The following is a 12,592-nucleotide window of genomic DNA, read 5'->3' on the forward strand; positions in this document are numbered from 1 at the left end:
CTATGTTTTCTTTCAACATTTCCATTTTGTTGAGGGGTATATGTTTTCAATCTTTGATGTTGAATACCTTTTTCTTGGAAAAAATTGACCCCTTCATTAAAAGAACCAAGCTCTAGAGCATTATCTGTTCCAATAATTTTCATTGTCTTTTGGTATTCAGTTTGAACATAAGTGACAAATGATTTGATGAGAGTAAAAGCATATCCTTCATGAGCTAACATGTTTACCCATGTATATCGACTAAAATCATCAACAATGGTGAGAAAAAACTTATCCATCATGAGAAAAAGTTTTATAAGGTTCCCATCAACATGTATAAGTTCAAATCGATGATTAGTAGATATGATATTTGGAAAAGGATTTCTATGTTGTTTTGATTTGAAACAAATCGAACAAGAATCAACAGATGAATCATGACTACAATCAACAAGAGACATAGAATGAAGTTATTGAACAGGTAGGTGCCCTAATCTGTTGTGCTACAACATGACATTGGAATGTTTATGCATCACATTGAAAGAATGAAAATTCAAAGTATTTATTACAGAAAAAGTATAAGAAAGATTGTTTTGAATGAAATGATGATCAAAGACATAAAGATCTCTAATCCTTTGGCTAAAAGAAGCAAGAGAAAATTTATCCTTTATTGAAGGGTCCTGCAACATACAGTGTTTATTAGTAAAAAGAATAAATGTATGAAGTTGGGAAGCAAGTTTGGGTACAGAAACAAGATTGTACTTGAAAGAGGGAACATAAAAAAACATTTGAAGAGTGATAGTTTTGTGTAATTGAACATTACCAATGTAAGAAACAATAATATCATTCCCATTAGGAAGACCAAGAAAATGTGGCTGTGAAATTTTGATAATGAAGAAAAAAGAGATCGATTAGAGCAAATATGGTCAGTAGCACTAGAATCGACAATCCAAGAAAAATGTTCATGTAATAGAGATGGTGACTTATAAACATTAGCAGCAAAATGTTGAAAATCAAATAGAATACCTTCATCTTGCATAGCACCATTAACAATTGAAAGATTTGACAGAGAAGATGAACCAAGATTTGAAAGAGAATTAGTGTTTAACAGCTGAATCAATTGATTGTATTGATCTTGTGAAATAGGTGGAGAATCATTAGAAGCAACATTTGAACTGTAGATTTTGTAAAGCAATTATTCTTTCCATGCCTCTGACTTTCATTCCATAAAGTATAAATACAATACAAGAATCCAAAGGGCTGATTACACAATAGGCTATACAATAGAAACTGGGCTACACTAGATAAATACAATATGATAATATAATATATATATATAATATACGTAGTCTAACAGCCCCCCGCAGTTGAAACGGGAGTAGAAGACCGAACGTTCAAACTGGACCGAAAATCAAGAAATAATGAAGAAGGGAGGCTCTTGGTGAAGATATCCGTATACTGAGATTTGGATGGAACATGAAGAACACGAACATCACCTGTGGCAACTTTGTCTCTAACAAAATGAAGATCAATCTCGATATGCTTGGTTCGTTGGTGCTGAACCGGATTAGAACACATGAAGACCGCGCTGACATTATCACAATAAACCATGGTAGCTTTGCGCGGTGAGTAGTGTAGCTCCAAAAGAATATTACGAATCCAGCAAGTCTCTGCAACATTGTTGGCAACGCAACGATATTCAGCCTCTGCACTAGAGCGAGAAATGGTGTTCTGACGTTTAGATGACTAGTTGAGAAGATTATGACCTAGAAAAACGCAATAACCAGAGGTGGAGCGTCGAGTAACCGGACAACCTCCCCAGTCAGCATCAGAATAGGCAATAATGTCACGATAGGGAGAGTTGAAGATCTGAAGGCCATGATCGGTGGTGCCCCGAATGTATCTCAGAATACGCTTGAGAGCGGTAAAGTGTTGCTCTCGTGGATCATGTATATATAAACACACTTGTTGAACAGTATAAGTAAGATCTGGCCTGGTGAATGCGAGGTACTGAAGAGCACCTGCAAGACCGCGATATAGAGTGGGATCTTTGACTGGAGGACCTGATCCATCAAATTTAGCAGACAAGTCTGTCGGTGTAGAAGCCGGTTTACAATTCGACATGGAAGCACGGTCAAGGATCTCACATGCATACTTGTGTTGAGAAAGAAATAGCCCATGAGTGTTCCGGGTGGAAGAGATACCCAGAAAGTAGTGTAAATCTCCAAGATCCGACATGGAAAACTCAGAGCCAAGAACCGTAGCGATAGTGGACAAGAACTGAGGAGACAAACCTGTGAGAATAATATCATCCACATATAACAACAAGTAAGCAGTGTGGGGCCCCTTTCGGTAAAAATAAATAAAGAAGAATCACACTTGTTGTTAGTAAAACCAAGTCCCGAAATAAAGACAGTAAATCGTTGAAACCATGCACGTGGTGCCTGTTTGAGACCAAAAAGTGACCGTTGTAATAAGCAAACATGATCTGGTCTGGAGGGATCCCGAAAACCCGGAGGCTGATGCATATAAACCGTCTCTTGTAAGTGACAGTGAAGAAAAGCATTTTTCACATCCAACTGTGGAATAGGCCACTTATGAGTGACTGCAATGCTAAGAACAGTATGAATAGTGGTAGGTTTAACCACATGACTAAAAGTCTCATCACAGTCAATACCAGGTCTCTGGCTTCGACCGTTAGCAACAAGACGCGCTTTATAGCACGACAAAGAACCATCCGAATTAAGCTTCTGCTTAAAGAGCCAAATGCAATTAATAACATTAGCACCCGATGGATGTGGCACAAGAACCCACGTTTTATTTGTAATAAGAGCAGAGTATTCCTCTTTCATGGATTTTAGCCAGTTAGGATCTTGGAAAGCCTGTAAATAAGTGCGGGGCAAAGGAGAAGAGGAATCAACGTGAAGATTTAAACGTTGGGGTGGTTTTGTTGGGATGCCACGTTTAGCACGGGTAAGCATCGGATGAGTGGAGACCACAGGAGTAGGAGAAGACTCTAGAGCAGCTGAGGACCGAGGGGGGGGGGGTGGCATTAGAAGGATCGGTAGCCACAAGAGAAGAAGCGGCCGACGAGTCAAGGGAATTGGAAGTGAACGACTCGAGAGGAGTTTGCACTACTGGAGTTGACTCATCACGTGAAGTATTGGGTATAGAAGCATCCAGCAAGGAGGATGAGGAGTCAAGGTAGAGAGATGGGAGAACAACATTCTCGAGAACTCAGTAAGAAGGAGCATTATTGGGGGTCATGGACCCGAAAGGAAACACGGTCTCGTCAAAGATCACATGTCAAAGATGATAATTTGATTTGTGTGAAGGTTGAGACACCGATTTCCTTTATGGTTTGAGGGATATCCAAGAAAAACACATGGAGTAGAACGTGGAGAATGTTTGTGAGGAGCAACAATATTTGGAAAGCAAAGGCAACCAAAGACACGCAAATGATCATAAGTGGGTGTTTTGTTGAATAACTTTTGAAAGGGAGTGTCATTTTGGATGGTAGTGGTTGGAAGGATATTAAGAAGATGTTCAGCCATATGAAGAGCTTCAACCCAATATTCGGGAGGAAGACGAGCTTGAAGTAGAAGGGTGCGAACAATATTGTTTATGGTGCATAAGATGCGTTCAGATTTACCATTTTGTTGAGATGTGTGAGGACAAGAAAAACGCATGTGAATTCCATTTTAATCACAAAGTTGTTGGAATTGTGTGTTATGGTATTCACCACCATTGTCACATTGTATGGTTTTAATATCAGTGTGAAATTGGTTAAGAATAATAGCACGAAAATGAACAAATTTAGAGTAGACATCAGCTTTGACCCGTAAAGGGTACACCCATACGTAATGCGAGTAATCATCCAAAAATATGACATAATATTTTATTCCACTAATACTAGTGACCGGGGAGGTCCAAACATCAGAATGAACAAGCTCAAATGGAGACATAGTAATGAAATTAGATGAACTAAAAGGCAATTTAACATGTTTGTCCATTTGATAAGATGCACACAAGTTTGACAATTTATTATTCGAACATGAAATAAAATGACTATCAACTAATTTCTTGAAAACTTGAGGACGGGGATGACCGAGACGCTGATGCCAAACTTGAGAAGCAATGGAAGCAAATGTTTGAGGGTTGGGTGTAGTGAGAGGGGAGAGATCCTCGGTACTGTCACATCGCATGAGAGTCTATTTGGTTTTGAGGTCCTTCACAGAAAAACCAAAAGGATCAAATTCAATAGAAACTAAATTGTCACAAGTAAAGCGACGAACATAAATAAGGTTTTTAATAATTTGAGGAGTAATAAGAATGTTTTTTAAAACGAGAGTGCAGTAGGGGTGAGTATGCGGAAGAGTAGTGTGCCCCACTTTATTTATAGGAATTGAAGATCCATCTCCTACTAAAACAGAATTAGGAAACTCTTTATTATCACAAATAGAAGAGAGAATACTTGCATTGGAATGGAGATGTGAGGTGGCCCCAGTATCCATATACCATCCAGCATTGCCCGGATCCGAAAAAGACATTGCATTGAACATTTGGGCAAAGTAGTGGGTTGATCAGGCCCAAATTGATGTGGTTGGGCTTCTGAAGGAGTGACAAAAGCCTGTTGGGCTGGAGTTGTGGCAGTGGGTGGACCAAAAAAATAATGAGGCTGATTTGCTGCATTGTTGGGTTTGGTAGAAACATGCTGGGCTGGCGGACTTGGGTTGGGCAGCAGGCCACGAGAAGTATGTTGGGACGTCGCAGCAGCTGAAGTGAGAGGGTACCACCCATAAGCCCAACCAGGTGAGTGTGCAGGGGATCGGTAGGCCTGTTGTCCACTGCCGGAGCGACCACCACCAGAGCGACCTCCTCTGCCCCTATTCCGACCACCTCGACTGTTGCCACGCGAAAAATGAGCCCCACGAGATGAGTGTTGGAACGTATCATCAATTGCCAAAGCATGTGGGGAGGAAGAATGATCAGCGTGAGGGGCCACGTGATTCTTGGTTTGATCGGACATGAGTTCTTGTTCCTCCACAGCTAGCATAGAACGGGCTTTCATGAAGGAAGGAAAAGGTTCAGTATGGCGAATGGTGATGGCAATGTATGAGAACTTAGAGGACAAGCCACTGAGAAGAGGAGACACTAAATTTCGATCACTAACCGGGGCTCCAAGGTTCTCAAGTTGATCAGCGATTTTCTTGATACGAGCATAATAAGTGGAAACTGAGGAATCCCCCATGGCTATGTTACGGAGTTCAATCTCCAATTGATGTGCCCGAGATTCCTTGTTGTCACGAAAAAGAGTTTCCAGACTATGCCATAAACCATACGCAGTCGTCTTTTTCTTTAGAACCATTGAAGAAGAGATGTGGATAAAGTACTGTAGATCCATGATTTCACGATGGAGTCACGGTGATAGAAGCCAATTATGGATGGCTAATCCCCTTTAGAAATATAGATAGGAGAGATATTACAGAAACACAATTGAAACCATTTTCTTACTTCATTCATAACCTCAAAACGATTACAGTGAATTAAATATGTATCCAATTAACCTACACAATAACTAAACAAAGAAGTAGGAGAAAACTAAGGGAAATCATGGTCTAGTACTACCTAGTGGGTACAACATGAATGCTAGTAAATAAAATAAGCAAATATCAATTGAACTTCTTTTGTTTGACTAAGTCATGCACATGGACTAAATAGCATAATTATAATACTACCCACACAAGTACGTATCACACGGCGAGCCCAATTAGAAGAAGCTGCTGTTTTGTCGTTCGGAGGTTGCAGATGTTGATCGAGACCAAACCCAATACAATGGGTTTCAAATAATTCTTGCCAAAGGTCAAAATTCATTTGATCGAGATCCAAGATTAAAGGAACAGCATGCTTAATGTTGATTTAAGGGGAAGGTTTTTCAGAAGGTGTGGGATCAGCAGTGCCCATCGGAAAAAGACAGAAGAAAAAAAAAAAGCGGGAATGAGATGATGATGACGGCTAGCTAGGGTTTTGTTGCCGGCAATCTTTAGAGACATCTGTTGCAGTTGCGATGCTTCAAGTCGTGAATTATCGGGTCTGATGCGTTTTTTCCGGTGGCTATTTTCCGATGCCAAATGAATGATAATCGTGAATGAAAAGGTTTTGTTAGGGGGACGTCGCTGTTAGTCAAAATTAGAATATTAGATTCATAATTTATTAAGAGTAAAAGGTTTTGTTACACAAATGTATTGGACTTTTAATTTGAAGTGAATTGGAACGTTAGTTATTATTAGTTGGTGGTTTAATTATAGATATTTTTATTTTGTTGATCTTGCTTGTTTACATCTTAAATGATTCATGCTGTTCACTAAAATAATTGGAGCTAAATGCAAGAAACAGCAGCGTAGATCCTTTGATTTGTTCATAATAATATCCTACTTTCATTTTTTCCCATTACAACAATGTACTTTGAAATCTATCAGTTATAGCAATTTTATCTTCGATACAAAGTAATTTTCACTGCTATAAGTGGATAGATTGTTTCAAAGTATTTTGTCCTAATAACAAAAAAAGTTGAAAGTACAATTCTGTTATTTGGTAGATTATTCAAAGTATGAGAAATTAATCATACATTTTTTTTTGAAATTGGTGTCCTGGTGAGGAAAATAAGTAAATCCTCAGAGTGGTACTTTCCTTTTTCTTCTGCAAGTACATCCTTGTTGACTAAATTACACATAAAGCGACTCTGTCTTTTATCTTTTTATAGATTTTGGTTTTTTTGGGTGATAGGATTCTTGTTACATAACTTTCATCTGTAAAAATCTCAAGGGAAAGCATAATGACTTTGTGTATAAGACTAGAAATATATCTAATAAATCATGATGTGGAATCCAAGTTTCTCAGCAGCAAACAGGATTTTGGTGAAAGTCATGAAACAATCAGAGATAATAATATATGTTACTGGAGTTTCAAGTCATGTGGCTACAAGGTCAAAATAGGAAGCCAAAAGGTTGGATGCTAGGTACATGCCTACTTGTTTCCATGGGTTTGAGGTTGTGGTTTGATTGGGTGTTGACAAAGAAGAAGAGAATCAGAAGTGTAACAGGTTTTGTTGTCTTAGGAAAAAGAAAAGTTGAATGTGATGTCAAATGTTTAGATAAGGATATCATATTCTGTTTTATAATGAATTTTCTATAGAAACCGATTACATGAGAGGACTTCGATCAAAAAGCAAAGTCATGGGTTTGTTCAGTTAAGGTATTGACCACAAAGTAACACAAAAAATGACGACCTCTACAATAATTTTACTTTCAGAAAAAGACAACTCATGAAGATTATTTGTATCTTTTTCAATTTTGGTTCTCAAGATTAAAAAATATAAAATATTATTCTCCAAATAACCAATGAAAAATAGAGATTCAAATGAAGTGTGTATGGGATGAGTTCAGGTGAGCCTTAGAGGTGTGTAAAGAAGTTCCAGTGAAAATCTATTGTTGATGATGTGATGGGAATGGTATGTAATGAAATACTGAGTTTTTGGTATTATATACAAATGCTAATGAAATATGTTTACTGTAAAGATACAAGTGTTTTCTATATTTCTGATAATATTGATACAATCAAACTATGAATTTATACATGAGACCTATCCTAAAAGCTATAGAGTACATGAAAACTCTTTGCAAAGCTGGAAAAGTGACAACACATGCTGGAAAGGAAAAGCTACAACTAGCATATGCTGGAAAGGGGCAACACATGTACAGCTTGTTTTTATATTCTAACTTTTACTAAGTTCCATTTATACATGAAAATGATAATACGGAGCTTTTTAACGGATGATCAGTGATATGAAATCCAAGTGGTCTACTAGTAAGTTAAAATTGAGTAGTTATACAAAAGAGCAGTAAGGAAATGGACAAAGTTGTAGTTACAGAATTGACTTTCTCAGTTATATCACTCAGAACTTCAACTTATTGAATTAAGTAGCAGCAAAATATTCAACTGTGAGAATCATGGCTACTCAGCAATCACATTTTAGTCTTTTCTCTCAATCACATGAACCAAATCAACAAAATACATAAAGTAATTTAAAACAACATTATGATTTACATCATATTCTCATATTCCTTATATGTGTATTAATTAACTCAAAAACCATTCATATTCTCTTCCCCTGTTTTTGGCAATAAAAGATACAATTATTAAAATAAAAACCGAAAAGATAAATCGTTACTAGAGATGACAACAAGCAAACCATCTTAATTATTCTGGAAAAAATAGGATATTACTCATTGGTTTCATGTGATTGTGATAGGAACGTGAAACAGGAAACCCAATAATATGCAATAAAACAATGATTTGCTTCGATAAAGATATAATACTTTAATTGATTAGTCTGAAGATGAACAAATATAATCAGAGAAGGAAACCCAAATGGTTATCCTTCCTGCCCTAATCAGTGTGGCTCTCCAAAGAGACAACCCCCTGCCCAAGCTAACGCCGTATTCTTAAAAAGCAAAATACTCAATGATGCAAAAACCCTAAGAGTATAGTTATTTATACTAGCCTAGGGTTTGGGTGGAAAACAGAAAATATAAATATTACAATTTGGTCCCTCCACTTTTCCCCTGTAATAAGCCACCGAATGATATGGTATTATTCTTACGATACGAAGATTACAATAGAGGTCCTATATATAAGACTAGACCAACATCGGTGAAAGCCTGAAGTGTAGAAGCAGACCCATGACGGATAAAGAGGCCAAAGTGCGATGTTCCCTTGAGATAACGAAGTATTCGTTTAACAACATACCAATGATTTTCTATTGGAGTTTGCATGAATTGGCAACCTTTGTTGACGGCAAAAGTAATATCCGGTCTCGAGAGAGTTACATATTGTAGAGCACCAACTGTTTGGCGGTATTTGGTTGGATCCGTTAGCAAGGGACTGTCGGACAAGGTTAACACTTGAGAGCTGTTCATGGGCGATGGCACAGGTTTACAATCTGCTAGACCAGTACATGTCAGCAATTCAGATACATACTTGCGCTGAGATACAATGATGTTTTTACCATGAGAAACAATCTCAAGGCACAAGAAATAGTGTAAGTTCCCTTGATCTTCGACAGCAAATGTTGATCCTAATTTAGAGATAACACCTGTGATTGCTTGAGGATCATTCCCGATAACTATAATATCATCCACGTAAACAAGAACATAGACTAAGGTACCCCTATTCTTGAGGATGAACAATAAGGGATCAGTTTTAGAACCAACAAAACCGAGAGACTGTAAGGTTGTAGAGAGTCGTTCAAACCACGCTCTCGGTGCCTGTTTCAATCCATACAAGGATTTATGGAGTAAAAAAACATGACCAGGTCTTGATTTATCAACAAATCCCGGTGGTTGACGTAGATAAACCGTTTCCTTGAGATCACCATAGAGAAAGGCGTTTTTAACATCAAGTTGTCTGAGAGACCATTGATTTGTCCCAACAAGAGATAGAATAAAACGGATTGTTGTTGCTTTGACAAGGAGACTGAATGTCTCTTGGTAGTCAACACCCGATTGTTGGTTGAAGCCTTTCACCACAAGGTGGGCTTTGTAGCGAGTAACATTCCCATTTGCATCCTTTTTGATCCTGTAAACCTACTTTGAATCAATGACATTAGTGTTTTTAGCAAGTGGAACTAGAGACCAAGTTCCGTTTTTGACAAGTGCATCAAACTCTTAGGTCATGGCTTGACGCCATATTGGGGATTTGTTAACAACTGAGTTTTTGGGTTGTTAGAAGGCTGAAAAGAGGCAGCAGCGGGCGTAACCGGGGCTGCAGCGGGCTGAAAAGGAGTTGCAGTAGTAGGTGGATCTGGGGTTGCATTTTGAGTGTCAGGAATGGGTGGAGGTTGTGGAAAGGAGGAGAAATGAGGAGGTTCTTTTTCAGTAGGTAAAGGTGTAGGAGAAGGGGTAAAAGGGAAAATTTCTTCATTGAAACTAACCTGTCGCGCAATGTGTATGCGATTAGTGGTTGGATCCAAACACCGGTAGCCATGATGAAGAGGGCTATATCCCAAAAAGACACACAGGGTGGATCTAAAATCCATTTTATGTCGGTTATATGGGCGAAGATACGGAAAACATTGACACCCGAAGATTCTAAGGAAAGAATAATCTGGGGTTTTATTGAGAAGATGCTCAAAAGGAGATTTGTTGTAGTAATTGCGAGAGGGCAAATGGTTGATTAAGTAAACCGTCGTCTCGAAAGCAAAGTCCCAAAAACGTGGAGGAGCATGTGAGTGAGCAAAGAGAGCAAGGCCCGTTTCTACCACATGTCGGTGATGCCGCTCAACAAGGCCATTTTGGGTACTTGTGTGAGGGAAGGAACGGCGATGGATTATACCAAGAGAAGTAAAGAAAGATGCAACATTGAGAAATTCACCCCCCCCCCAATCGGTTTGAACTTGTTTAAGTTTTGTTGTAAATTGTCTTTCAACCATGAGAAAAAAGTTTTTAAAAGTGATATAAACATCTGATTTTTGAGCTAATGGGTAAAACCACATGTATCGTGAATGATGATCAACGCATAATAAAAAATGTCGGTGACCACTAAAAGAAGTAGATGGGGCGGGGCCCAAACATCACAATAAACCAAATCCAAAACATGATTACTACGATAATTTGAAAGTGGCAATGACAATTTTGAGGATTTCCCCATTTGACAACTAGAACATAAAGAGGAAATTACATGTGAAGAAATAGGTAAATGACTACGAGAAATAATTGATTGAAAAACACGAGCATGAAGGTGCCCAAGACGATGATGCCAAGTGGTTGATGATGCTTTGATGGTGGTGAAAGACATATGAGGAAGAGACTTCAATTTTGGGAGACACAACAAATATAGCCCTTGATTACTTGGTCCCGTGAGTAGGATGGAACGTGTAGACTCGTCCTTCACAACAAAAAAGGACGAATGAAATTAAAAAAACACGTTATTATCTAAGCAGAATTGTTGATTAGATAAAAGGTTCTTTTTGATTTCAGAGACATGAAGAACATTAGATAGATTAAAGGTTTTGTTGGGAGAGTATAGTTTAGATGAACCAATGTGAAAAATATGGAGAGGATTACCGTCACCAACATGAAGAGAATTTTTGCCATTGTAAGCATCAACATTGTCTAAAGTTGTGAAGTCGGGTGTAACGTGACTGTTTGACCCGGTGTCGGGAAATCATGTTGAACCGGCAGCCAAGCCATTTTATGAGAATGTTGCATAATTGGCTTGTGTCACGTCACAAACTGAAGCTAAAGTGGGCTGATTTGGGCATAGGGCTTGAATATGACCTATGTCACACCGGTTATACTGGTCATACACCATATTCTGAGTTGAAGCCCAAGCAAACTGAGGTTGACGAGTGTTACCACCAGAACCAGAAACGCGTAAATCATCACGATTTCAGTTGTAGTTGCCACGACGCTTGCCCCGATAATTGTTTGAAGATCGGTTGGTATAAAAGGCTTGGGTCTGATTGTTTGTAGCCATAATGGGGCTGATTTGGTAGCCAGGTTGTGCTGCCAACTGCTGTAAAGTAGTCAATTGTGCTGGTGGGGCAGCTGGGAGGCGCAAAACAGGTGGGAGAGCAGCCGTGAAGGGCTGGGGTACTGCTGGAAGTGATCGATTTATCATAAAGTCATGATCAATTAACAAACTATGCAGTTCATGGAAGGTTATTGGAGGGAAACGAGCTAACAGATTTGACTTTAGGCCATTATATTCATCATGTAGCCCGGAGATAGCTAGCATGTTCATATCGTTGTCTTTTACGGGTTCTCCAATATTGGCTAAAGCGGTTGCATATTCCTATGCTCGGGTGAGATAGGCAGATGATGTTTCATCACCCTTCATCTCCATCTTCAAAATTTGAGTCTTCAATGTGTATTTAAGAGAAGAGGTGTTGGGGGCATAGGCTCTTTCAAGGGAGAGCCATAGATCCAGGGAAGTTGTACCTTGAACATGTTGATAGGAGGCTTCTGATATAGTAGAGGCAAGAAGCATCCACACGTGTGCATCATTGGTAATCCAATAAAGATAGCTAGGGTTATCAGTGGAGGTCGTGTCAGTAGTTGCAATAGTCTTCGGTGGAGGACATTGGATGGTCCCATCTATATAACCGAATAGACGATTAGTGACCAAGAAGGGCTGAATCATTTGCTTCCAGAATCCGTAGTTGGTGGGTGAGAGTTTAAAGGCGAATTTGTGAGTAGTTTTCTCAACATTAGTAAAGGATTGGATCATCGCCATTGAAGAATGATTGAATGAAGAAAGAAAAGAAAAAAATCGGTGATTTAGGGTTATAGAGGCTGTGGCGGCTCTGATACCATAATAAGCCACCAAATGATTTTGTATAATTCTTAAGATATGAAGATTACAATAGAGGTCCTATATATATGACTAGATATTACACTTTGGTACCATCTAGAATAACATAAATAAAATACTGTTAAATATCTTAAATATATATTGTCTATTACCCTGTTTTATATAAGACCCTTCTTTATCATATTCTCTATCACTATTGTTGGCTACCTATGCAAAATGGTGGAGGGCATCTCGGTCATTTTGA

The 12,592-nt window shown here is 38.6% G+C and overlaps 1 protein-coding gene across 1 annotated transcript; it reads right to left on the reverse strand.

The window, feature by feature from the left end:
• Positions 1-11,829: 11,829 nt before the first annotated feature.
• Positions 11,830-12,270, reverse strand: LOC145125151 (uncharacterized). Its single transcript, XM_079060644.1, has one exon. It carries the CDS (start codon positions 12,268-12,270, stop codon positions 11,830-11,832), a length of 441 nt encoding a protein of 146 aa, XP_078916770.1.
• Positions 12,271-12,592: the final 322 nt, after the last annotated feature.

The sequence above is a fragment of the Lactuca virosa genome, chromosome 1 (genome assembly GCF_052849685.1).
Source record: "Lactuca virosa cultivar CGN04683 chromosome 1, Lactuca_virosa_CGN04683_v6, whole genome shotgun sequence".
NCBI lineage: Eukaryota > Viridiplantae > Streptophyta > Magnoliopsida > Asterales > Asteraceae > Lactuca > Lactuca virosa.